The sequence below is a fragment of the Onychomys torridus genome, chromosome 10 (genome assembly GCF_903995425.1).
Source record: "Onychomys torridus chromosome 10, mOncTor1.1, whole genome shotgun sequence".
NCBI classification, from domain to species: Eukaryota; Metazoa; Chordata; class Mammalia; order Rodentia; family Cricetidae; genus Onychomys; species Onychomys torridus.
Window position 1 is genome coordinate 65,064,396 of NC_050452.1, and position 27,686 is coordinate 65,092,081.

The window sequence follows — 27,686 nt, forward strand, 5'->3', positions numbered from 1 at the left end:
TATCCCATGCTTTGCTGATGCCCAGGGGAGGCCTGCCCTTTCTGAACATATGGAGAAGGGGTGGATGGGGGAGGTGGAGGGGAGGAAAAAGGGGGAGGCAGTGGTTGGGATGTAAAATAAATAAATCAATTAAATTAAAAAAAAAATCTTCCCAGTGCTGTTTTTACCGATTTACCAAGTAATTTTTTAAAATGTTGTGTTATGGGATTGAAGAAATGGTTCAGTGGCTAAGAGCACTGGTTGTTCTTCCAGAGGACCCAGGTTCAGTACCCAGGACCCACTTGACAGCTCACAAGTTCACAACTGTCTGTAGCTCCAGTTCTGGGGAATCTGACACCTGCACACAGACATACACACAGGAACAAAACCAATGCACATAAATAAAAATAAATCATTAAACAAACAAATAAAACCACGTGTTATATGTTAGAACCTGGAGAGAGGGCTCAGCAGTTAAGAGCACTGGCTGCTCTTCCAGAGGACCAGGGCTTAATTCTCAGCACCCACATGACAGCTCACAACTGTCTGCAATTCCTAATTCCAGGGCATCTGGTTCTCTCTTTTGTCTTCTTTGGACATGACATGCATGTGGTGCAAACATAATGCAGGCAGAACGCTTATACACATAAAACAACATCAGTAAAGCTTTATAAAAAGATACTGAAGGCAAGCGCGTGCTTTCCTTGGGTAACATCTGAAGGCTACTTACTGCATGCTGAGTGTCTGATAGCTTCCTGCTTACTAATCTCTGTGTTTGATTTCTTGTTCCCCGCTCTGGACCTCTTCTGCTCACACGAGCAGTCCTCTGTTGTAAGTGTGCTGCGTGCATGAGCAAAGCCCAGCCAGCGTTTCTGTTATTGTTGCTTAAACACAAGTCGGCATTATCCCAGGGCCACACAGTGCCTGTCTATCGGTCTAGATGTTACTTAGTTTATCTTTATGACCTCAGCTCCCATACTTTGGGCCTTCAGTCCTAGCCTGAATATGTTTTGTGTGCCCACTTTGTGCCAGGCTCTTCCAAATGTTGGGGATGTGAGAAGCGTTAGGCATGGCCACTGACCATCCTTAAGCCAGTTTTACCCACAGGTCACACTCTGGCAACAGAGTATATGCAAGGTAGCCACCAGGGGAGGCAGCAGGAGGAGCCTTCCTCAAGAAGGCATCCTGCACACTGAAGCTTGAAGAACACATTCGATTGAGAGCAGCTTCAGACACCTGTCAGTCACCAAAGCCGACAGGGCGGTGCCTTATCTCATGAGAGAGGAAGGGCAAAACAGGCTCCTAAGGAGCTGCTCAGAGCAGGCCGGGTCTTCGGACCACTTCCATCAAAGTGGCCGATGGAACCTCACAGTTCTTCAGAAGCTTTTGCACAAGAGCCATTGTGGGAGACAGTGAGGCACCACAGAGTTCTCCCAACATGGTGTGCTCAGCTGCTCTCTCTTTCTAGATTTCAAATCTGTGCGAAAAACACTTTAGAAAAGATTCCCTGCCATTTTTATACACAGGCACATTTTGAACCAAGCCTCAAACCTCTACGGCTTGCCCAGACTCCAGTGGAGCCCTGAGGTCCGTTTTTTCAAGCGAGTCCCATTTACCATTGCTTAGCAGTTTCTCTGCCCATCTGGATCAGTAGACTTTTAACTATTGTGTTTGTTCTTAGCACATCTGGGTCAGAACCTAACCTCTGGACCCGTGGGATGCTGGCCAGGTAACGACACCGTGTGAACAGGCAGCTGGGATCCAGGGTCTGTTGGGACAAACTAACACATTCTAGAAGACGGGTGTCTGGAAGGCCGTTATGGATCTCAGTGGGAAATAATCACAGGAACTGTGTTGTCCTTGGCATGTAGGAGACACAGATAGGCTACTGTAATAAGTCCCCAGTTAGATGAGTCAAGTCATTGATTAACAGACATCAACTGAAGTCACATTGTCAAGAAGCAATGCAAGAGTTATGCCCATGAATGGCATTTCTTTTCATTTTTAGTCTATTTTCTCTCTCCACTTCCCTTCACTCCCTTTTCTCCTTTCCTTTCCTCTCCTTCCCTCCTTTCCTCTCCTTACCCTCTCCCTACGCCCCACCACGTCCCTATTTGTTTGACAAAGGGTCTCCCTGTGTGGACTAGGCTGGCCTCAAATTGGCTGCTATCCAGTGGCTCCTGCCCTGGCAGTGCTAGAATTATTGTGTGCATGTCCTTGCCACGCCCATCTCATAAGGCGGCCATTTCTTATGTAGTGGGATTTCTGGTCTTACTATTCCCCAAATCATGTAATAGCACTTCCTTCAAACAAACAACAACAAACAAACTCCAGTACTCCCCTAAAGAGAAGGATGGGATGGGTGAGCACCTTAACTCACAGGAGCCTCTAGGTCACAGTAGAGGGGGAATTAAGGCAGATATTGCATTAGTAAGGAAGCAGATTAATATTCACAGAAGTGCTTGGCACATGGTAGGCACACCTGCATTTTCGTCGCCTCTTTTTTTTTTTTTTTTTTTTTTTTTTAAGATATTTGATGAGGGAGCGTGGCTTAACTTCGGTATCATTTCACTGTCTGTGCTTACATTCACTGCTTTGTTTGGCTGTTGCTTGTAGACGGACTGGTTCTATTGGTGCTCGTTATAGAATCTTGCTTTGTTAGAAACCTGCACAGAACATGGGGAAAACCCAAGTGACTTTTCTTGGTCCCCAAACAAGGTCTCTCTTCTATGTTTGAAAGTGAGTAACTGGGGTCCCTTTGTTTTCAGATGTCAAACAGGCCTTGGATTCCATCAGCTCCAACATTAAGAATATGAGCCAAAGTATTCCTATTGAGGAGGTGTTGGTTGAGGTCTCCCATTACATTAATAACAGCAACAGTTACTTCCACAAGGAGCTGCCCAAACTGGAAGAATATGACTCCTACTGGTAAGTGCCTCCTGGGAGCTGGCAAACGAGGGCCATGAAGCTTGCTTAGTTAGTAAGGGTATAAAAACATGACATAATTTCCAGGGTAGCCTTATAAAAAAAAAAAACCTAATGGGATAAAGAGGCTGTGGACTGTGTGAACAGCCCCCAGCTATGCTCATTTATGAAAGTCACAGGGGGGTGGGGAGTACAAGCAGTACAAGTGTGAGGACCTGAGTTCGGATCCCCAGCACCATGTTAAAAAAAAATAAAGGCAGCAAAAAGGGGCAGTGTGCATCTGCAGCCCTGGTACTGGGGTAGGGAGGGTATTGATGGAGCCCTAAACTTGCCAGCCAGCCTAGCCAGTTGACGAGTTCTGGCTTCAGTAAGACACCCTGACTCAAAAATGAAGGTGGGGAGTGACTGAGGAAGATGTCAACCTCTGCCCTACCAAAGCATCTTCATACATGTGCCACATACATACCCCAGCACACACATCTGGACACACACAGTCTTAAGTGCTCACTGAGACAGCCCACAGAATAAAAGTGGAACATTACAGAAATGGTTAGTGTGGCTTCTGAGTAATGGTGACGTGCATATTCATAAGACACTCTGTATTCAAAAACAAAATGCATATTCATAAGAACTCTGTATTCAAAAACAAAATGCATATTCATAAGACACTCTATATTCAAAAGCAAAAATTGGGAGACTGGAAATCCTTGAGTCAAATGTTCAACAGTTTCGGATTTTGACGTAAATTGTTTCTTGAATCTTTGCTATGGTTAGTAAGCCAAAAGTGTATTGGGATTTGGAAGCTCAAAAATAATCAAGAAAGATATTTGGAAAATGTTCTCATTGGTTTGTGAAACAAATACAGAGAGGTTTTTTTTTTTTTTTTTTTTTTTTAGCTGGGCTATGAGGTCACTAGGTTGGTGACTGAGCTGGGGACTGGGGGTTGGGGAGGATCAGCAGGCAGCTGCTGTACCCAGAGCTTAAATAATTCAGGCCATGGTGTTTGGCCCTGGAAGGTGATGATGGGCATTCCAGACAGAGCACGGAGCGGGAAGGACTTGGACATCCATAAAGGTGTATTTTCTTCCCCAAAGGGCACAGCCTTAGGAATTGCCCCTTGGAGAGGTTAGATGCCCTCTCTCAACTGGCTTACTGTTTGTACAATGGTGCAAGACAAACAGTAAAATTGTAGCCTTAGAGGTGGATGTTCAATGTGTTCACTAACCACTTTCATGCATGGTACTTCCAACTTGCCCCCGACGTCTGCTGAGTTATGTTCTGTGCACGACTGTTTTAGAGACAAGGACTTTGGGGTTCAGAAAAGGGAAATGACTCCTTGAAGACCACACCATCTGGCTGTGCGATGCATAATCTTCCAGGGGCTCATGCCACATTTCTATTGTGGGGCTAGGACACCCCAACAGACACTGGCACAGACATAAGATAGAATTTCCCTTAGAGACCAAGTTTCCCAAATGAGACAGGATAGTGCATTTGTCTGCCTCTCCTTCCAACTACTCTTCCTTCCTTCCTACACCCCCGCCCAGAGACCTGAAAGCTTTTGTTTTTTGAAAAAAAAAATATTTCAACTAATAATTTGATTCATTAAGTCTGAAAGTTCTCTGAACCAGGCTCCACGGTTTATTTAATTTGGCCTCCCTGATATCTGGAACGAACATCCCACTGAATGGCTGCTGGTAGCTATTAGTGTAATTACCAAAATTGCTTTTAATTGAATAAGAAGCTTTGGTGGCCGCTTCTGTCAGGAGGCCCCCAGAAGAGCAGATACTGTGTTTTTCAGTGTCTGTGATGTTGGGAAGCATTCTTAGCCTTGAATGCTCCTTAGCTGTAGGGAAAGTTGGTACACATTCCGGGAATGCCAGTAAGACATAATTGAGGCTCCATTATCCTAAAATGTCTCCCAGGACCATTACAGAATTAAGCTTTGCATTCTGTAACATTTGATTTAGGATGCTCATAAAATTCCAAATGTCTCATGTGTCTACCACACAGAGTATTTCTGGTTCAGTAAGGAACTTGATGCCCCAGAATATTCTTGTAACCCCAAAAGAGTTCTGAGGAAGGGAGAGGAGCTTGCTGGAGAGGAGTTTCCCTCTGTCATTTCCTCAGACCCCAGCTAGGAAACTTGACAAGACTTGAAGGTCTTGGGTGTGTTTTAATCAGGCTCCCGAGGAAGTTCAGGCTGCTCTGAGCCCCACGTGATGCTATGGGTGTTCACCATCACCTTTGAGAGAGGAGGGCACTGCAAAGCCAAGAGGAAAACGTATTGCCTTGTTGGGTCAAGAAGCAGGGCAGCAACAGGATATCCAAGAAGAGTCCCAGTGTGGGCCCAGCATCGATGGTGTAGCAGAAACCAGGGGCCTTGAACCAGACCAGTGATTCTTTGCGATGAACACCTGCATGTAAAAATGGATGGATAAAGGGGTTTACTGCGTGACTCACTGTGTCACACTGCAGCTTCCATGACGAGGTTTCCCTCTTCCTCTTTTTTTTCCTTTTCTTTCTTTCCCCTTGTTTTCTCTTAAATCTTATTTTGGGGTTGGGAGAGAGATGAGTGGAATCAAGAGGCATGATGTGAAAGACACAAAGAGTTAATAAGAAAATAAATTTAAAAAAACAGAAGCAGGGATGAAGGAGGCTCTTGTCATGCAGGCTTGCCCTCTGAACTTAGATGAGAAAGACTTCTCCAGCCTTAACCCACACTCAGTGCATTTAGCCATGGCCTGTTTGACGTAGAGTAACAGGGCTGGAGAGATGGCCCTGCCGTTAAAGGCTAGGCTCACAACCGAACGTCGTATGATAACACTGTACCTTTTTCTGCAGGTGGTTGGGTGGCTTGATTGTCTGCTTCCTGCTGACCCTCATTGTGACCTTCTTTTTCCTGGGCTTGCTGTGTGGTGTGTTTGGCTATGACAAGCGTGCCACCCCAACCAGAAGAGGCTGCGTGTCCAACACTGGAGGCATCTTCCTCATGACGTGAGTGTCCGCTCCATTCTGTCCCTTGAAGGTAGAAATGCGAGGTGGAGGGTGGTGCCGGGTGTGGTGTTATGGAGGCGGGAGCCTCTTGGTCTCACATAGGAGCCTCTGAGTTCACATTGTTTACATATGGTAGGCTCTTTTTTTTTAAAAAAAACCAGCTGTCATGGAAAGCATTTCCAAGTTGCTAAATACCCATTCCTTCATTATCATCGTTCACTCATTCACTCTCTCACGAGAAGCAGAGATGCCATGATCTGCTGTCAGCAGTACTGCTAATTTGAAACTCCAGGAACTTGACTTAAAGCAAGATATGCCAACTCAGCACCTTTGGTCTTTGGACAAGTAGCCTGAATTAGAGACAAGAGTAGGTGTTAGGTACCTGACAGTGGGGTAGGTGGGAGTGATGATCCCTGCTTTGAAGATGTCCATATATATAGGTGCATGTATTGGGGGAATCTTTACTCTGGGATATCGAGACAAAACCTAGCAGGCAAGAGCAGTATGCACAATGATGGCACGAGAAACTTCAACTGGGATGCAGGTGCAGTGGCAACGAGTGTGCCACCCTGGGAATGAGGTGGCCTTCAAGTTCTGTTATTGAGCATAGTGCTAGCATATGTAAGCAGGCTCAAGGGGAAGTAAGGGTTAAACACTTCTCTTTAGGGAGCTGGAGAACCACACCATCAGCCATGTGCCTTTACCCTCGCTGGTATGAGGAAGATGGGAGAGCAGGTACCATGCATTAATCTGCCTCTTTAAACGTGGAGTCACTGTCATACTCAGATTTCTTGTGATCTGTGTGTCTAAGTACTTTCCCCCAAACAGGCTCTAGTATCATGTACCTTTATTAGCAGTAATGTAGACATGTCTAAAAATATCCTTCAATGAATGACCTAGGGACTTCCGGGATCTGAGAGTGCTCCACACAAGAAGCATATCTGCTCTCACACCAGATTTAAAACATTCTGTTCCAGGATTGTGGAAGTGGCTTAAAGGTAGAGCCCTTGACTAGCAAGTGCAAGGCTCTGGAAGCAACCAAAAGGGCGGGCGGGCGGGAGGGAGGGAGGGAGGGAGGGAGGGATGGATCTTCAAATGAAAGTACCTCTCAACAGTGAAGGAAAAAAAGCAATAACAAATTATCCCAGCAAGGAAAAAAATGTGTTTATTTTGCCTTTTTCAGATAAACACAGATAAGTAGATTGGTTTAATGTTAAGACTTTCACAACCCAGGTAAATGTTTGGAAAACATTTTGGTGGCATATATATTCCATCAGATTAACTGCTTGATGGGGATGCAAACTACTCTGAAAAATTACTTCTTTCATAAGACTGTAAAAAAAGAAATTCTTATGGATACAACAACAACAAGAATCTGATGTCTAGCTTCAAACAAGCAAGAATGTAAGCACAGAATCCATCCACAGGTTGATGGAGGCTCTAAGCTACTTCTGTTTAGATGTTTTCTGCAGATTGAAGTTGAGTCTGCTCAGAGACAACGGCTCTTGGAAACATTTGGGATGGAGGCAGGAGAAATGCTAAAACTGTCAGATGCCATCAGACCCATTACAGGCTGGCCCCAGAAGTGGATGTCTACTTTTCTTTACTATTGAACTCTATCTCTGCACATGGCAGGCTTGACAGTGCTTGCTGACCTTTCTGTCTACGCTTAAAGACGTTTCTACTCCTTGAGACATCTGGTAGACGACCAGTTGCAAAGGGAAGGTTGGATCCCAGGACAGTTCACCTCAGACCCATGAGAAGGTTGCAGCTTCTGCTTTCAAACTGCAAAACCTAGACCCAGTTCTATTGCGATCACATCCCCTTATGCTTGTGAACACGGTGATACTGTTCACTCATGAGTGTGGTCTCTTTCAAAAACTGATGGCCCAAACAGCTCCTCGTGGATATCCAATGGTCCTTTCATGGTGTCTTCTGAGGGCCCCAGAGCATCATGGGGACCACATGGGATACAATAGTGAACATACAGCATATAATGTGAAACCTCCTAGGAGATTAAGATTCCCAGCAGTGGCAACAAGCTTTTGTTTGTTTGTTTGTTTGAAGCCCATTGAAAAACTTCCCCCTTCACCCCTTGACAATAGTGTCCAGATCATTATTCTAGACTTCAGAAGAAAAGTTAATTCCATGAGTGCCATGGGTGTCGTGTAGTAGTATGTCTACATGGGTGGGGGCCATTTTCAAGGTTCACCAGACTCTAGCAAATGCCATAGACTATCAGGTCCTTTCTCTAGTGACTCACATCTTAGGCAACCCCATCAGGAAGGAGAGCAAACTTTAGATGACTCCTCGTGAGCAGGGATGTGCTTTTGTAGTTTGTGTTAAGGTGGTAAGGTCTAAATGTGCAGTGACAGGGTGGACAGGTCAACCAGAGTGTAAGCACTTGTGAATTGAGTACTAGGTTGACTGCCGTGGGTTTCTAGAAAAAGTTTCCAAGATAAAATAGGGGTCGCAAATTAGGCACACATTATTATTACCGTATAGATTAGGGCTGGATAATCGGTGTTCTGGGTCTTTCAGAACACTGGAGTCTTCATTGAGTATTCTTTTTCTCCATCTTAGTTTTCTTTGTTGTTACTAGGGTCACATGTGGGGCTTTACACATGCTAGCCAAGTGCTCTACCACTGAGCTACATCACCAGCCCTTGTTCATAAGGGCATCTTTGCTTTTGTTTTCTCTTGTGGTCCTTGTTCCTCTTCATCATCTTCTTCCTCTTGGTCCTCCTCTCCCCTGAGCCTTTGAATACCTATCTGTGTGTTTTTACCCTTGGCCCATGTCCATACCACTAACCTATGTCTACACCTGTCCACACCACTGAGCTGTGTGTATACACATGTTCATGCCACTGATCTGTGTGTACACACCTGTCTATGCCACTGATCTGTGTGTACACATCCATACATGCCACTGATCTGTGTGTAAATACCTGTCCATGCCATTGATCTGTGTGTACAGACCTGTCTATGCCTCTGATCTGTGTGTACACATTCATACACATCACTGATCTATGTGTACACACCTGTCCACACCACTAATCTGTGTATACACAACTTTCCATGACACTGATCAATGTTCACACCTGTCCACACCACTGATTTCTGTGTACACACCTGTCCATACCACTGATCTGTGTATTGTGGGATGCCTGCCCCCACCTTTTCCAGGGTTCCTCTAAGAAGGAGAGAGGAATAAGAAATATTAGGTAGAATGATAGGCTTAGCCGATGAGAGGAAAAACAGAAACACAGGATAGCTTTGGAAGGAACTGGGTCATTACCCAATGGCCTAGTACTTTATTCAAAAGGGCTTTTTATAACAATGCCAAGGGGTGAGGCAAAAGACCTTCCCCTTGCTAGATACAACCAAGTGTAGACCCTTCTAAACACCTGGTACCCAGGCCCATGGTCCAATCATCCTCTTATGCAGTCCTGCTGGGTAAAGCAAGCTCTCACTAGGAAACTCTGTGTACTCCAATAGTATACATAGCCGTCCACACCACTGATCTATGTATACACGTATTTGGAAAACAGAGGCTGACCACTACTCCGTCCTGCCCTGCTTTTAAACAGTGAGTGTCCACCCACACTGCCCTTCCTGCACTCTTCTCCATGCGCCAGCCCGCTTAGCTTCATGACCTGCATTGCTTCCTGTTCCCTCATCTCCCAGTAGCTCCCAGGCCCACTCCAGTTTCCTGTCTTCCCCCATCACTCCGCCTCTCTCCAGTCAACAGTAACCTCTGCTCTCCAGGACAGCGGGGACAGCAGTGTTTGCAAAGTTGAGTGCTCCCTTTTGCAGATGCCTCCTCTTCCTCCTGTGAAGCCCTCACTCCCGTTGACAACTTCACACCTGCATGCTTTCTTTCCTGCTTCTCTGGCTCTCTGCCTTGCTTTATCACTGGGGCTCCTTCCACACCCCCCACCCTTCAAAGGGTGGAGTCCTCCAGGCCAGCCCCAGACTGGTGGTCTCTTCAATCCATCCCCGAGATTAAAGGTCCATGTCTAAACTACCGACGGCTAATGTCTCCTCTAATCCCATGCATGTGCTCCAAACACACTGAACTCCTCTACCACACTGTCACACTGCCGTGTCTCACTGGTAACATGACCAAGGTCCATTTCATCTTCTCTCCTTGCACAGAGCATCAGTGCCCCTGCCCCCTCCCTACCTTGGATCCCTTCCTCCCTCTACCTTTCATCCCATTGCCTTCCATGTTATGTTTCCTTCATCTGCTGGCTTCTCTCCATCAACAACAGTCTCATTAGGCCACTGTCTGGGGGCATTACAGACTTCACAGTGGTGTCCCGCCGTGTTGACACCTGTCCAACTCATCATTCTCATTATGCAAAAAAGTGCTTTTTCTGCAGAAAGAAATCAGTTGTTTTCCTCTTGTACTTTATCTCCTTGTGGCTTTCCCTCGGGCTCACCCAGCCTCTATCCACTATGCCTCTCCATGGCATTCTTGGCTACCCTTGTGGAGACAGAGGCACACTGGTCCCTTTCAGGACCTCAGCGGTACTGTGTGAGTTAGTTTACTCACTGTTGTAACATAGGACCAGATAAGCACCTGAAGGGAGGGGGGGGCGTATTTTGGCGATTTGAGGGGTACATCCATGGTGGTGCAGAAGTCATGACAGCAGGAGCTGGAGGATCACACTGCACCTGCAGGCGGGAAGTGGGGAGCCAAGAATGCTAGTGCTTGGCTTGTTTTCTCTTTCTGATCAGTCAGGGACCTCAGCCCACACAATGGTGCTACCTTCCAGTTAAGGAAGATTGTCCCATATCAATTATCCTCATCCAGATAACCCTTCACAAGCATTCCTAAGACTATCCCCCATAGGCCTCAATGTTTGAATTCTTGGTTCCCAAGTTGGTAGAGCTATGTGGTAGGTTTGGGAGATGTAACCTTGCTTGAGGAAGTATGTCACTTGGGGGTGGGCTTTGAGGTTTCAAAAGCCACATACCATTCCCAGTGCACTCTCTCCACTTCTTGTTTCTGGCTTAGAATGAAAGCCCTCAGCCTTGGCTCCAGGTGTCATGTCTGCTGCTTGCTGCCATGCTTCACCATGACAAAATCTTATCTCTCTGGAACTGTAAACCAAATAACCCGTTCTATAAATTGCCTTGGCTATGGTGTTTTATCAAGCACTTGAAAGCAAACTAAGACACTGTCTCCCTGGTGTGCCTAGAGATGTATCCCCTAAGTGATGCCAGAGCCTGTCAGGTTGGCAGTATGGCTCTCCACAGGCACTCTTCCTACTTAGTGTCTCTCTACCATCCACATCTTTGCAGGAAGAATCGGTTCTCAGCTGACCCCAGAGCCCAGGCTCTGGACCACACAAGACTAAAAGTAGACCCGACACTATCATTGTAAGCGTTCTGTAAGCATTTGCTAAGACCCCAGTGGTAACCCACTGCCTCTGTTCACTGTGGACCGTCGATACATTTTTACCCACAAAGCACTGAAGACTACAGGTCCACTGTATGATGAGTAGACAAAATTAGTGAGAACTAACAACTCACATTGTGTTTTTTTCCAGTGGGGTTGGACTCAGCTTCCTTTTTTGCTGGATATTGATGATCCTTGTGGTTCTTACTTTCGTTGTTGGTGCAAATGTGGAAAAGTTGCTCTGTGAACCTTACGCAAACAAGAAATTATTTCAGGTAAATACGGTTTTCTTCTTATGAGGGAGGCTTGGATAGACACTTGGGTCTCACTGTATCTTGTGGGTTGCATCAAGTGAAAAACTATAGGTACTTTGCTCTCATTCACCAAGTTGAAATTTTGCTTATACTAGCTAGTGTGCACACATACACATACACAGTAGTAGGCTTACCCTGGTAGATGTTGAGGAGGCTCAGTTAAGAACTGAATTTCAGGTTTGCTTTCCCCAAGACCAACTCACAGACTCCAGGACTCAGTCTGCACTTTCACTTTCTTCCTTAAAATAGAGAGCTGGCTCACATGCCTGATTTCTAGTTGGCTTCCCAGTATTTTCTGTAGATTTTGATTTGTGATGTGTGTGTGTGTGTGTGTGTGTGTGTGTGTGTGTGTGTGTGTGTGTGTGTAGGACAGAGGGCAATGTCAGATGTCTTTTTCTATTTCACTTTTTGAGACAGGATTGGTCACTGAATCTGGATCTCATTAGTTAGGTATACCAGCTGGCCAGTGAACATCTAGGATCTGCCCTTTTCTGCCCAATGGTCCTGAGGTTACACACCTACATTCATCTTTTACCTGGGTGCTAGAATCTGCACTCAGGTTCTCATGCCTGCACAGCAAACACTTTACCCACAGAGCCATCTTTCCAGCCTCAGAGCCTGACGTTTGGAGTGTATTTCTACTTCCCTCTTTTATTGTGTGTATGATTTCCACCTGGCATCTGATATAAAAACAAGTGAAGGGCTGCATGAGTAACCAATTTTACCTTCAGTTATTATTGAGAGCATCAATGGATCACATAGTCTCCATTTATTTCCTAAGAAAACAGTAGTAGAGCATTACCTTCAAGTTATTGTATAAGAAAATAATTAAGCATAGGTGAACTTCATGTTTGGTCTTGGGTCCCATCCCTTAGATGCTTCTTTATATGTGTGAATATTTTATGATCAGAAAAAAAAATCTAAATCTGCAACACTTTTGGTCCTAAGCATTCTATAAGGGAGATGCTGAACCTGTACTTGGACATACTGGTATATTTTTCTTCAATTTGTGTAGTAGTTGGAAAGTGGGGCTTTATTTTCTTTGTTTTGTTCTTAAGACAGGGTCTCACTAGGTAGCCCTGGCTGTCCTGTAACTCACAGAGATCTTCCTGTATTTGCCTCCAGAATGAGGGGTTAAAGGCGTGTGCCGTCATGCCCAACTGGAAATGGAGTTTTAATTCACTTTGTCCTAAGAGACTGAGTCTATTGGTTTATAACTTTCTTTTAATTATTCTAAACCAAATAGTCTAGTCCTTCTTATTCTAATATGTGTAGTAAATTCAAGTTGCTCTGAAAACACCATTTCAGTTGTTCTAATTGATACTATTCAGTGTTCAACCCATTGGTTCTAATTGTGCTACTGTTTTCTGATTTGGGGTTGGAAACAAATAAGAAATATCACAACAAAATATCTCAAAAGTAGGGGTGTGGAGAAAAAAATCTCAAAAATACCTAACTGAATCTTACTTTTTACTGTATGAGTTAGTGTACAACTGTCTTTAAAACAACCGCTCTGTTTGTTCCAGGTCCTGGACACTCCCTACCTGCTAAGAGAACAGTGGCAATTCTTTCTCTCTGGCTTGATCCTTAAAAACTCAAACATTAACCTGACATTTGAACAAGTTTACAGGTATTAATCCTTGCAGTAGACATTTTCCTGCTGAAAGTTTTATTGTTGTTGTTGTTAAGAATAAGGATTTCACTTCCAGTGATTTTTTTTTTTTAACTTAATGATAATTTCAGAGCTAAACTGTTTTCTAGTCTCAGCAAAATATCATGGCAGATGATACCTCTTCCAAATGTCATGTTTTCAAGCCTTTGTGACCTAATCTTGGTGATTTCTCAGTCCCCCTGTTTAGGTATTCCCTAAGATTCCCTGGCTAAGGTAACAATAAGATGAATTAACAAAATCCGTCAAGAACTCAGAGTGGCACATATCACAGACTCCACAATAGTGAGACAGCTGTAGGGCTAGCCTGTGCATTGTGCAGTCAGGTCACCTGAGATCTAATAGTGAGACAGCTGTAGGGCTAGCCTGTGCATTGTGCAGTCAGGTCACCTGAGATCTAATAGTCAGACAGCTGTAGGGCTAGCCTGTGCATTGTGCAGTCAGGTCACTGGGATCCAGTCTTGTTCTCCTGAGACCCTGGACAATTTAATTTCTCTCCATTTAATATGGTGAATAACAATAAAACTCTTCCCTTAGAGTTGTTAGGGCTGGGTGAGATGCATGTGTTTGGAGCAGTTCCTCACACACTGTAAGAACGTAATAAAACAGTGTTTTATGACAGTTCATCAGCATGCATTTTCTACCCCTGACATGTGAGAACATTGATAGAACATCCTGACTTCTGTTGTTAATTCCCTGGGATACTAAATGATCCACAGATTTCTTTTTTTTTCTTTTTTTACATGGGCAAGGCTTTAATAGCTCCTGAAACACATTCTATGAATGAAGTGAGGACTCCCTGACAGGTGCATGTGCTACACCAGGAATGTTACCCACCCTTTTGTATAGATAGCACTCATTAAATGCTGCAATAGTTGGCTGAATTTCTATTTCTAATTCAGTAGATTAAAGACACAAGTGTGAGTGGTATAAAGATAGAAGAATTACGTTATGATAAAATCAATCACAAAAATAGAGAATGCAGACCCTTTCCAGGTAATTTAAAATATCTGTTTCTCTCAAGTTACACACGATGGCCACAGACAAAATAGTAATGATGTCCTTCCACGTGGTGATGCAGTATTAACTTTGGGATATGAGTATAGATGGTCAATGGGCCAAAATCAGGAGAATTTAGGAACACACTTAACTCTGAAGTAAACAGACAAACAGATGGTCTACAAGGACAGCACAGTCTAGTCATCATCAGAATCTGAATCGTATTTCTTTCCTCGGATAGTTTTCTTTTCCAGCTTTGTGAAGTTTGTCCCAAATTTCTTTTGGCTTTGAAATGGTGGATCCATTAAATTTCCACTGTAATTGATAACATTGGAACAGCCAACTCCCCATTCTAAAGTTTCCGTAGCGCAGTCATCTTACACAGATTTCTTTAACCCTTTTATAACCTTAAAATTTCAAGTCCTGCAGCAGTGGCATGGCAGACCCTTCTCTTGTATAATGGACCCCTCATTTAAAAAATTTTTTTTTTCATTAGTGCCCTCCTTAATTGTGAGTTGGCTGAGAAAACATTCAAGCAGTCAGCATCTTTCCCCTAGAAGCATCTTCTTCCCTAGAATGTTCCCTCTTGAGTGGGAGACCTGGTCATGTTCACGGCCCTCTTTGGGTTTTCCCACTTTCCTTATTAATGTTTTTGATATTCAACAGCCACATAGGTGCACACATGAAAGTACTGGGTGACTTCTGGAGGTCTTGCTTCAGCACCTCAAATTCTGGGTCACCTGACAAGACACAGAAAGGACGTGACCTCCATCCTGAGGAACTGAGGGCTCCCATTGTTTAATACCATTCAAAGAAAGCTGATTTTCTTTGCCTTTAGCTCAGCTTTTAGAGTAAGTCTCTAAATAGTGTGTGATATACCCTTCCCTCTAAATCTGGGGTCACTGACACTGTCCTCACTTCCCATCATGTCCCTTTGCCAGGTGGAGAAATAGTCCTGCTAGCCTGAGGGGTGACTAACCTCTCTCCTCTTCCTTAGTGAAAGTCAGTGATTGCCATGCTGCTGATCTGGTCGTGTTTTCTCTGTTTCTTCCTATAGGGACTGCAAAAAAGGTCGAGGTGTATATGCTACCTTTCAGCTTGATAATGTCTTCAACATCAGTGAGAATTTCAACATTGAGAAGGTGAGTCATTAGAACCAGTCATGAACTTGACTTTGTTTTACTAATAGACCCAGGTGCATTTCTTCCCTTTGGCAAAGGCTGATGTGATAAAATGCCCATTTTAAAGTGACATTGAGTAGATTACAATGGGTACAAAACTCATATAAACCTTTCTAATAAAAGCTCTTCACATTGGAAAGCTGTCAAACCATTATGGCCTCCTGTCCCCCCCAACCCCCCGCCGGTTCATCTAATGCCCTTCCATGATGCCAAATGAGCAAGAGGTGGGCCAATACCACCTCCCTTGGTCCACGTAAGATCTACTCATTTTGAAAGCTGTTTGTGATCCTCACTTTTATCTATTAATCTCAAAACACCTTCACACCCCCAACCAACTATCTTTTTCTTCTTCACACTTGAGTTTTTCCAATGCTGTGCAAGACCCTCCAAAGAGGTCTCCCATAAGAGACTTCTCAGGGAAACCGTTAATTTCATCTGGTGAACATGCTCTACAAGAACAGGCCTACTCACTTCTTAGGGATGTTGGTCCTTCAAGACCAGGTCTTCTATTCTGCCAGGTCCCAGACTTGGGAATCAGGCATAAAGAAATATGGTCGCCCCTGTCCTTATCCCTTACAATGTAAGCACTGTCACTCCAGGACTCCTGAGTGGGTTATGTGAGCCCTACCTACCTGTGGCAAGAAGAAGAAAGGATAGAATCAAAAGTAGGAGAATGACCATCTTAGCTGTGCTCCAGCCCACACCCTTGACATGTCTTGAGATGCCAAGAAAAAGCCGTCCCAGAGACACTGAAGAGAAGAGAGAGTAATAGTTTCTGCTCCTGGTCTAGAGAGCAGTTAGCTTACATGGCCTCAATCTCCCTGCTAGGAGGCCTTTTTTGGTCTTCTCAGCTTCCATAATGAGTAGATAGATCTCAAGCAAGACCAAGGGAGAAGGTCCTGGCCGGCATCTTGCTCACTTAAGCATCATGAAAGATCATTAGGGGAGCCAAGAGGCCTATGATAACTCTACAGCTTTCCAGTGTGAAGACCTTTGGTTTGAAAGGTTTACATGAGTTTTGTATCTAGCATCTCCCCTAAATATTCCCATAAATAAAACAATATCTTGTGACCAAGTCCTAAGCAGATTTCTTATACTCCTTTGCCTATCATGCCATGGGCTATTTTCTCTGCACCATGTTATATAACAGTTGAGATTGGCAGCCAGGCACTGCATGCTTATAGTAACTACTGGTTGGCTGTTAGGATAACCCCAGATCAGCAACCACATTCCCAGGATCATTGTTTCCCAGAAGATATCTCCAATGTCTCCTTTACTACCCAGATGCATGCTGGTCCCCTCCCTGGAATGCCAGCCCACCCTGTCCTTTTAGCCTTCATTTGTCAAGAATAGATGCTTAGACGTCATTTCTTCTCTGCAGTCCATTTCCACTGAGTCCTCTCCGCCTGCTCTTCTGATGGAGTTCATGTGTCCCTCTCTTATGACTCAGCCTCTTCCCTCTGAGATCTGCAAGGCTGGAGATTCAATCTTCCTCCTTTTTAAATTCCACCTTCAGAGAGAATACTTATGTAGGCAGAGAAGGAAGTAATTCAAATCGAAATATATGCATCTCCTTTGATCTAGTGTAGTTGGCCTCTTTCCTCTTGAAGACATTGAGTGTGTGACCTTCTTGGGAGATGAAAGGATGCCTTTGTTTCACACAGCATACTGGAAACATAATCAAGGAGCTGGAAAACCTGAATGTGAATGTTGATAACATTGAACTGTTGGACAAAGCAAAAAGGAAAACCCTACAGGACTTTGCACATTCGTGGAGAGATGCAATCGATTACTCCAAGTACTTGAAGGAGGTATGAGCAAGATACACATGTATGGTCTTTGGGGAGAAATGAGAGTATTGTATTGTATATTTTTTTGAAGTTTTATTGATCACAACCTTGGATTCACATAGCATGAATGTCAGAGTTTTAAAGGCCAGCAGTTTGGTGGCATCTAGTATATTCATAGTTCCATCTCCAGTCCCAGCGTGTTTTCATCACCCACAGGAAATGCTCCACCCATAAGCAGTTGTTACCCAGTCCCAAATTCCTGGCAGCCATCCATCTACACTCTTTTCTGTATAGTCCATATAAGTAGCAACATACACTTGGTGACTTACATTTCTAGATTCTTCCACTGAGCATGTTTTTTCAAATCTGAATGTTACTGGGTGTATTAGTAGTATTTTTTATGGGTGGGTAAAAGTAATATATAGAATTGCAAATATAACCTATGTGGGCATTTCTAGCCTTGTTTTGTTGCCTGATGGCTGTGGTCCCATGTTCAACATGCTACCTTCAGATGGTGTTCCTGTAAAAGCCCAGGTCTGTAACATGGTTTTCTTTTCATTTCCTCCCTGGTAGGCTGAGAAATCTCCTACCAAAGTGGATCTGCTGCCATTTGCCTCTTCTCTGGAAGAAAAGGCAAACAAGTTGGTGAGTTCAATAGTCTTGTTAAATGCTATCATAGCTGGAAAGGCAAATGTTGATATCATTGCTAGGAAGCCACAAAGTGGTCCCTGTCACCATGGCTTGACTTTGTCTCACAGCACCTCACTGGTGCATTAGAGGCTCCATTGGCAGCTGTTCCTATGTGGTTCAGAGGCTAAAGAGCTTTACCTCTGCATATGCTTTCACAGATCAACACCTCCACTTCAAACACACACACACACACACACACACACACACACACACACACACACACTGCATACATGTATGCATGCATACACACATAAATATACACACAATTCATGCATACACAGACATGCACACATGGGGACACACACAGACATACACATATACACAGGTATATACACAGCATGCAAGCAAACATACCCATATGCAGACATACATACATGCACACAGTTGTATAGACACACGTGCACACTCATACACACAGACATGCACACATACATATGCACACACACATTTTTCTTGTAGTATGAAGGAGTAGTAGCTAAGTTGTGCCTTGCATCACCAACAGGAGGCACATAAGCTTGAGTAGAGGCATCATCATAGCCCATAGACTTGCCTAATGTCAGCTCTTCTGCCTTGCCCCTTCAAGAAATAGCAGAGTGTGGTGACAAGGAAGCAGAGCTCTGGAGGAAGACCCAGGTTTAAGTCCTGATTCAGTCTCTTCCTGATGCTAGTGGCCTAAGCAGGGTATTTCACTCACCTGTGCCTTAGTTTCCCCATCTGTAAAAATGGGGGCAGTAATTATACCTGCTTCACAGGATTGTTATAGCTCATATACTGACCGTCATTTAAATGTGAACTAACACGAATTATCTTCATTTGAGCCTTGGTTTTTCTCAACCGTAAAGCAGGGAAATTGACTAGCAGTGCCATTTGGAGACAGGAAGAAGAAACCACGGCATCTTGTGTTTAGGAAGTGCTTTTGAGTGTGAAGTGTTGACGAGTCCGTGGCTCTGTATTGGGAAGCAGTTTGTCTAGGTGCCCCTGCTGCCTATTCATGTCATGATTGTCTAAAAGGAATCCTGGTTATGTGGCATCTTCTGGTATCCTTTCTGGTTAATGAGCTTGTTTTGTGGTCCAGAAGGATGGTGTTGATCCTTATGTTTTCTTTTCCTTGTAGCCTGAAGGAAAGTTGAAACAGGCCTTGAAAACAGATGTACAGAATATTATAGCCATTCACCAGCAGCAAGTCCTTCCTTTGCAGCAATCACTGGTAATAGTCAACAACCTGTGGCATTTCTTGGTGGTCTGAGTGAAATCTAGCACCGAGTTGTCTAGTTAACTTGCAAATAGCCTGAAGACACACACTCATCTGACAGAGGGCTGCAACCACTCAGCCTCAGTTTCAGATATGGATCTGGGCTTTCAAAACCACAACCTTAAATCATGCCTTGCTTTACTGTGCCTCCCTCTGTTCCTTCCAAGAGAGTGTGAGCAGTGAGGCGCACCTCACATCTGTCTCCAGCACCTGGCTATAGCTTGTGCTCCTGCTAATAGGTCTCCTGGGCAGTGTGATTGTGCTCTGGGCTCTTGCTGACATAGTCTCCAATCCTTTTTCTCCAATCTTGGCTTAGAAATATGTGAAGGCGAGGGTAAGTACTTCTTCTGTTGCCCTCAGCTCTGTTGACTCCTTCCATGGCTATTGCTCTCTTTCTCCAACTCTGTTCCACCCCCAACTTTCTCTTTCCTTGCTTCTAATGTAACAGGGGTAGTTTGTGGTTTGGCATCACACAGACCTGGTTTCAAATACCTCTTTGTCCCTCTAAAACATAATGACTTCCCAGTGTCCTCATCAAACAATAAAGTTTCAAATAAAAAGAGCAAAGAGAATGACAGGCTATTAGGGGTGGTGCTTACATTGCTATTACGTGGTCCATGGAAATGGATGTCTTCTGAACCTGAGGACTCAGTAACCAGAGGAATCAATGTTATGCTTGCTCCTGGGCCTGTTTGTGGTTATAAAAGGGAGAACTGTGTAGAAACGGGGTCCCTAGGTCAGCTGCTCGGGTTTGCAGAAGTGTATACAAGTCCATCCTCTCTCACATAGAAACTTGTGGATCTAGTTTTCACTCTGGTTATCTCTCTGTCTTGGCCTTCTTGCTTTCTGGTTTGCTAGAGTTCCACAGGGTTCTGTCATTGGATTCATATACACCGTGTATCAGCTTCATACAATTCTCCGTCGTTGCGTACACCTAGAATAAGCTCGTTAACATATGCTTTTCTTCAAGTAGACAGGACACCTTGGTCTCTTCTGAGCTAGGACAACCTGGCCACAGATCCATCATATTAGTCAAGGGCTGGCAACTGGCCCTTGTCAACCACAGCCTGACTCAATCCAGCCTGTTGCCAGTTTAAAAAAAAAAATCTGGGACACAGCCATTGCAGCTTATTAGAAAACCATGGCCACTTTTGGCCATAAGAATAGAATATGGCACCAGGTGATGGTGGTGCATACCTTTAATCCCAGCACTAGGGAGGTAGAGTCAGGTGAATCCCTTTAAGTTTGAGGCCAGCCTGGTCTACAGAGAGAGTTCCATGACAGCCAGGGCTGTTACACAGAGAAACCCTGTCTCAAAAAAAATTTTTAAAAAATTAAAAAATAGAATAGAATATGGCCCCTAAAGCCCGAAATATTTATAGTGTGGCCTTTTACAGATAAAGTTTGCCACTTGAACCTAAACCATTCAAGTAAACCACACTTGGTAGGCTAGCTCTGTTTTAAATAATGCCTTCCCAACTGATTAAACCTATTTTGAAGGCATTCTTGTATGCTGTGTGTGTGATATGCCCTTAAAGCCTTTGAGTATGGTCCTGTTTTTCCTCTATGGGTTTTCTCACACACTAATGGTGTATAAGTTGCTCATGTCTGCTGTACTTTCTAGAATGCAGCCATTACTCTGTACAGTCAGATCTGATGTCTGTGTTGGGAGAGTTACTGACACTCTTGATGCTTTGGATAAGAATTTTGAAATGCTTTTCTTTTCTCCACCAGAATGATTTAAAACAAAGTGTCTGGACCCTTGAGCACACGAGTGATAAATTGCCGGTAAGGGTTTCGATTTTCTTTCATGAGGTTTTCTTATCAAATTTCACACCTAGAAAATCAGAGGTATTGGTTTTCGTGAGTAGTTTAAGTTAAAAGGAGGTATTTGGAGTATTTTGAATACCAAATTTGGTTTTCCCATGGCTTTCCTCCTCCCAAAAGCTTCTGTTAATGCAAGTTTCAAGAGTCTGGGTCTTGCTGGGTAGGAGGTGAGCTTAAGCATGGTTAGTTTTTTTTTAAGTTTATTTATTTTTATTTTATGTGCATTGGTGTTTTGCCTGCATGTATGACTATGTAAGGATGTCAGATCCTCTGGAACTGGAGTTACAGACAGTTGTGAGCTGCCATGTAGATACTGGGGATTGAATCTAGATCCTCTGTAAGAGCAGCCAGTGTTCTTAAATGCTGAACCGTCTCTCCAGCCCAAAGCATGGTTACTTTTATAAATATTGTGCTGCATATCCCTGGTAGTCTTGGAACTGTTTACTGCACATGTTCACCATTACTGCTGGGCATGCCACAGGCTTTTCTACTTGCCCACCCACTAAAAGACTCAGCCTGGAAGAGCAGACTCTTGTCGCAGCTGATAGGGAAGCATGACAGTAGGCAGACAGGCATGGTGCTGGAGCAGTAGGTGAGAGCTTACATCGGATCCACAAGCATGCAGAGAAGGAGAGGGACAAGAAAGGAAGGAGGGAGGGGTGGAGGGAGGAGGGAGGGGGAAAGACGCAGAGAAAGAGAGCTAACTGGGCAATGGCATGGGCTTTCCAAACTTCTCACCACCAATGACATACTTCCTCCAACAAGGCCACACCTCCTAATCCTTCCCAAACTGTTCCACCAGCTAGAGGCCATGTTTTCAAATATATGAGCCTATGGAGGCCATTCTCATCCACTCCACCATAAGATGACAACCCCAGACATATTTACTGTTTGTGGCTTTGAGGGGGATCATTTCAGTTATCAACCAATAACAGAATGGTACAAGCTGGGTGTGTGAGCAAGAGCATGGATTGCCTTTAAGCCACTGCTCAGAATGCTGCCACTTGTCTTACATTCCATTAGTTGAAACAAGTCACTTGGCCACAACCACTGTCATCATCATGAGGTGGGAGAAGTACAGTTCTGCCTCAGTGTAGGGAGGGGATGGCTTCCAAGACACCCCATGCATACTGAAGCCCCTTACATCAATTGCACAGTATGTGTATCTAACATAGGTACACCTTCTGGTGTACTGAAACCATCTCTAGATTACTTAAAATACTTAATGCAGTAGAAACACAATGTAACTAGCTGCTGTCCTGTATTATTTAGGGGGAAATGATCAGAAAAATCTTAACACATTCAGTAAACCCCTCCCTTTCCTGCCACCAAAGGTTAAATGAGTCAGGTAGTGACTGCACATGCCTTTAATTCCAGCACTCAGGAGGCAGAGGAGAGCAGATCTCTGAGTTCAAGACTAGCCTGGTTTACAGAGTGAGTTCTAGGACAGCTAAGACTGCACAGAGAAACTCTGTCTCAAAAACAAATCAAAACAAAACAACAACAAAAGAGGCCAACTGAATTCCAGATTTAAAACTCATAGATTAGAGGGCTGACCGCATACCATCCTTCTACACCTGGGAAGCCAGGCCAGAAAGGACACCAGTCACCTTGAAAGGTTTGTCACTATGCCACAAAAAGTGCCCTGGCACAGAAACTGAGCACCGAGGTTGCGTTGTGTTCTTCATACATGCAGAACTGCAGCAGATGCATCAGAAATAAGTATTTTTGTTGAACTAGAAAGATTGCTCATAAGAGCTTTGGTGTGGGAGGCCAGCTTCCACCTTTTAAAGGGTTCCTATGAGGAAGAGAGAAGAATAAGAAACTTGTTAATAGAAAGACAGTGGAAAGGAGACAGACAGAAACACAGGGTAACTTCAGGAGGACCTGGATCAAAATCCATGGGCCCCTCTGTCCCTTCAAAAGGGCTTTTTATAACAATGCATGGAGCGAGGCAAAAGACCTCCCCCTTGCTAGATCAAAGCATACCACACAGCCAAGTGTAGACCCTTCCAAACACCTGGTAACCATGCCCATGGTCCAATCATTTCTCTATGCAGCCCTGCTGGGTAAAGTAAGCTCAGATCTCACTAGGAAACCTCTGTGGGCCTCCACACTTTAGAGTGTGAACCCCACAGTTAAAAAGGGGGGCTCTTCTACTTTCCTCAGTGAGCCCAATAATGTGACATAGACCCTCTGAAGACCAGTAGGTTTGCTCTGCTCCAGGGCCACGCCTGATCCCAGTGCCATTTCATACAATTGTGTCCCATGCCAAGGGGATCTGAAGACATACTGGTGAGCTCACAATCTTTGCTGGCTCCCACTGCACATTCAGGATGAGACCTGCAGTAGCATGTTGCTCCCCTATCAGGACCTAGCCTAGGGTATGAGAGGTAGACAGAACTCTGTTCTGATGCACCTGCCCAGCTGTGTTCCCCCAGACCTCTGTGCAAAATGAGTCTTTTTCCTGTTTGTAACAAGCTGTCACACGGGTTTGCAATGGCTGCATCTTGGTGCAACAGGTTTCATTAGAGATTTTTTTTTTTTTTTTTTTTTTTTTTAAGGAGGAAAAAAAACTAGCTAGCTGGGCCACCTTGAAGGAGGTCAGTTGGCTGCTCCGAAGGGAGTTCAGCTATGTTGTCCTTCTATATGTGAATTCACAAACAACCAACGATTCCCATCAAGACCCCATTGGGTGTATAGCCCCAAAGTGTATCTGTCCTTCCTCTGAGCTCATCTTTGCCTGTCCTCAGAGGACTGAGTCAGGCCCTAGTCACGGAGGCCAGTTGGCTGTCCATCAACAAGACTTCTGTGTCTATGGGTGGGTTCAAACAGTTATATATTAAATAGAAAGCTTGGGATTTAGCTCAGTGGTAAAATGCTTGTCTAGAAAGCACAGGCCATAGGTTCCATGCACAGTACCAAAAAAAAAAAAAAAAAAGAAAGAAAATATTTGTGTGTGTGGGGGGGTGGTTTCTATGTCTATAACAAATATGTACAGACCCTCCGTTTTGTTATTGTTAACACACAGTGTTTTATGTCAGCTACTGACATAGCAGGTACGCTGTACCTGCATGGGTTATATGCCAGTACCACTCAATGTTATAGAGGGACATCTAGAGCCTGCAGATTTTGAGCAAGGGGAGTGGGGATCCTGGAATCAGTCTCCCAAGGACTCTAATTGGATTTACAAATTGCCTAATTAAATTCCTGCCTCCCCTTCCAATTATTGTTGTTGTTGTTTTTTTTTTTTCAGGAGAAAGTGAACAAGGTCATCGCATCTGTGGATTCTGCTCAGAACTTCCTCACCACTAACATTTCCTCCGTCGTTATTGGGGTAAGTTTTCTTTTCTTAAGCAAGTGTGTAGATGAAGGGCCGTGTGGGTGAGTATTCCACAGTGAAGTAGCTATGCCTATTGAGTGTGCTCTAGTTGTTTTAATGATGATCCTAATCTTTTTCTCCTTTCTAGGAAACACAGAAGTATGGGAGAACAGTAACAGGCTATTTTGAACATTACCTGCAGTGGGTCTTGTACGCCGTAAGTAGCTTCGTCCTTTAGGAACATCAAGGGTGCCCCATCTCAGGAGAGTCACTTCCTAGTATAAAATCTGAAGGATAGTAAAATCCTGGTGATTTGGGTTGGAGATAAATGAAAGTGTCTGCCTGGACCTGGTGTTCCAGCTCCTCCAAGGAAGCGAACAGCAAAGTAGCTAGGATTTTATTCAAAGGTGAGGGTACAAAGCAGTCGCTGGGAGGAAGCCGCAGGCTGTCTGAGGTTGGGTACTCAGGTGAGCTGGTGACTAGTTAAGGCTTCCTTGTATGGGGTCCGAAGGCAGAGTTAGTTGCTAGCGGTAGGGAGGGAGGGGGTGTCTTTTGTTTTCATTGAAGACCTAAAGTCTTCACTCACTCCACATGCCCTTCCCCATGCTGTGTCTGCCTTTAATCGCATACATGCCCACGTACGCACAGGCATAAGAAGTAGAGGCTCTCCCTAGATGTGCAGAGGACATGGTTGGCTGTATTGTGCACACACCCCAAATCAACCCAGGCTGGATTCCCCTTTCTCCACCACTCCTTCGGGTTCCAGGGTGTGTTACAGGACATTTTGGAGTGAGCACAGGTTCATATTACGGAAAAGTTGCTGGGGCGGAGTGACGCATTGTTGTTTGGGGCAGGGAGTGTGTACAGCTCAGCTTGATGCAGTGGGGGGCCCTAGTGGCTCAATGCATGGTTAGGAAAGGGTTAAGAGTATAGCTCAAACCAAGTGGAGTCCTGTATTGCCAGGATTTCCTTATACTTACCTGCCTCAAGAGGATTTGGATAAGAGACACCAGGACCTTTTGGGGGGCAGCCTTCCCGTGAGGGAGAACACCCCTCCCCAATCCCCTCACCCCTTGGCTCACCTTTGCTATATGGCTTCTTTGATGTCTACCCCTTCGCCAGATAATGGAACTGCGCATGTACACGTCCTGATTCTCCCAGCAGTTCCACAGAATGGGTCTTAATATTCCAGACCACAAGTGAGGGAAACCACAGCATAAGGGAACTAAGTGTCTGGCTATAAATGTAATTGAGCTAGCTATAGAACTCAGTGCTTATCAGCTGTCAGCTCCATGGCTTCCAAAACACTCTTGGGATGCACACTTCCGGATGCTCTTGTGACTCCAGTCAGGGGTCACATCTTACGGCATAAATTGTTGTGAGCCTGGCTCAGTGAACATTGGCCTGTATATTCCATCCCACAGATCACAGAGAAGATGACATCCTGCAAACCCATGGTCACCGCGATGGACTCTGCTGTGAATGGTGTTCTGTGTGGCTATGTTGCTGACCCTCTGGTAAGAACTTCATCTTTCAAAAGGAGAAGACATATTAAGTAAACGTGTTCTCTTCCCCCTTCCCCAGCCCCATATTGTGTTATCAGGAGTTTTCTACATTTTCAACCTTGTTCAGAGAGTTTTACGGCTTTCTGACAACACTATTGCTTTTCTGAAGATTCGGGGCCAGAGAGGTGCCACCACCATTATCTTCCCTTGTCCCTCACCCGTCACTCTGATCACTCCTTTCCTCAACCAATTTCTCTTGATCTAACAGTTTTCATTATGGCTGTTTACAGGAACATGGGTAAAGGGTTATTTAGAGGAGTGTGGATACCCTTACCAGGAGTATACCACCAAAGAAATGGTTTTTTGCTTACCCCCATCAACCATTAACTGCCTATAAATTCCCAGGAAGACTGGGCTTCATGAGCCCTACCGTAACAGGATGTTGATGGGCCCAACCTTGTGCAGTCCTGTGCAGGGAACCACAGCTGTTCTTTGTTCAAGACTCCAACAGTCATGTCATGCATGGAAGGCAGCATTCTATAGCACCCCACACCAATAGCTCTTCCAATCTTTATACACCTTCCTCTGTGATATTTCTTGAGCCTTAGCAGGTGTGATGTAGATGCAACATTTCTTCTGGTCAGACATTCAAAAGTCACATTGTGATTTTGACCAATTATGAACATCTTTAGTTACCATTATTCACTCTAAAAAGAAGTTTCTCTGCCCAAAACTGACAGCAGCACCAACCAATGAGCATAAATGTAATTATTTGGAAGGTAATATTATTCATTTAGGACAGCTACAGCAGTGGTTTCCTTATAAGGCCTACAACCTCCCAGACTCAGGTTTTGACTAAAGACTAGATATGAGTTATCTCTTGAGGAGCAGGCTTCAACTTCAGTTAGAAATAGGTTGGTTGCCCCCATCTCAAACTTGCCACTATTGCACGTATGGGTACATCTCCTGGCCTTAGGATAGTGCTGCACACAGGAGCCACAGCTGAGAAAGGCTACTGAAGATAATCCTCCCACAGCAGCCCACACAGCATCTTCTGGCACTCTAAGGGTTAAGTTCTAGTCTAGTTCCAGCCCAATTTCTCTATGTCCTATAACCAGAGGACGTGGTATATTCAGTGACAGCATCTTACCATTTAGTCTGGTTTGCATCCAACAGCAATGGCAATTGCCTATATTGTTATGGAGGTCTCAGGAGCCTCTCTGGCCAGCTCCCAGGGAGGTAGCCCAGCCCTGGCTCTGGAATTTCATTACTGACTTATGGGTTTGAAAGTAGCTTTATTTACCCATGTAGGGTACTTCCATTCAAACTCTTAAAAACATTTTTTAATTTGAATTAGAATGACCAAACATTAGGTTTGCTTGTGGCTTTTTCATTTATCTTTTGTTTCAATTGGCCTTTCTCCAATCCCACCTACCCACCTCACCCTCCACCCACACCTGCTGCCATTTTCAAGAAGGTGAAGATCAGGATTAAGTGTGAGATCTGATTTATAAATATTGACAATAAGTTTAAAAACATGTTGACACTGCTTTTCGAGGAAACATGGTTAAATTCAGTCTGTGGTCAGCCTGCTGCCGAGGATCAAGATGGCACACTCTTGGTGGACACTGGTGTGTGTTGGGCGCCACTTATGTCCTCTTGGCTAGATATACTGTTATAGGATGAAGATGCCAATGTCTTAACTATTCCAATGCAGAAAAAAAAAAATCAGAAATATCAACTAGCTGTATTTACACTGAACTACACGGGAAGGCACTTGAACTTGAGCCTGCTGGCTGCCAGCTGTCTTGGTTGGACAGCCAGTCTAA

At 44.4% G+C, this 27,686-nt stretch overlaps 1 protein-coding gene across 8 annotated transcripts in view; it reads left to right on the forward strand.

Moving 5' to 3' along the window:
- The window catches only part of Prom1 (prominin 1), a 99,250-nt gene that overhangs the window by 63,054 nt on the left and 8,510 nt on the right, over window positions 1-27,686 (forward strand). For 7 of the 8 annotated variants that reach the window (XM_036200730.1, XM_036200727.1, XM_036200731.1 and 4 more), the window contains 12 exons: window positions 2,748-2,907; window positions 5,749-5,901; window positions 11,460-11,583; window positions 13,149-13,252; window positions 15,348-15,432; window positions 17,136-17,282; window positions 17,835-17,906; window positions 19,066-19,158; window positions 20,938-20,991; window positions 24,287-24,367; window positions 24,501-24,569; window positions 25,777-25,869. In XM_036200730.1, the coding sequence (XP_036056623.1) occupies window positions 2,748-2,907; window positions 5,749-5,901; window positions 11,460-11,583; window positions 13,149-13,252; window positions 15,348-15,432; window positions 17,136-17,282; window positions 17,835-17,906; window positions 19,066-19,158; window positions 20,938-20,991; window positions 24,287-24,367; window positions 24,501-24,569; window positions 25,777-25,869 (1,235 nt within the window). The remainder of the gene's footprint in view (window positions 1-2,747; window positions 2,908-5,748; window positions 5,902-11,459; window positions 11,584-13,148; window positions 13,253-15,347; window positions 15,433-17,135; window positions 17,283-17,834; window positions 17,907-19,065; window positions 19,159-20,937; window positions 20,992-24,286; window positions 24,368-24,500; window positions 24,570-25,776; window positions 25,870-27,686) is intronic. The other variant, XM_036200734.1, reaches the window with a different exon arrangement.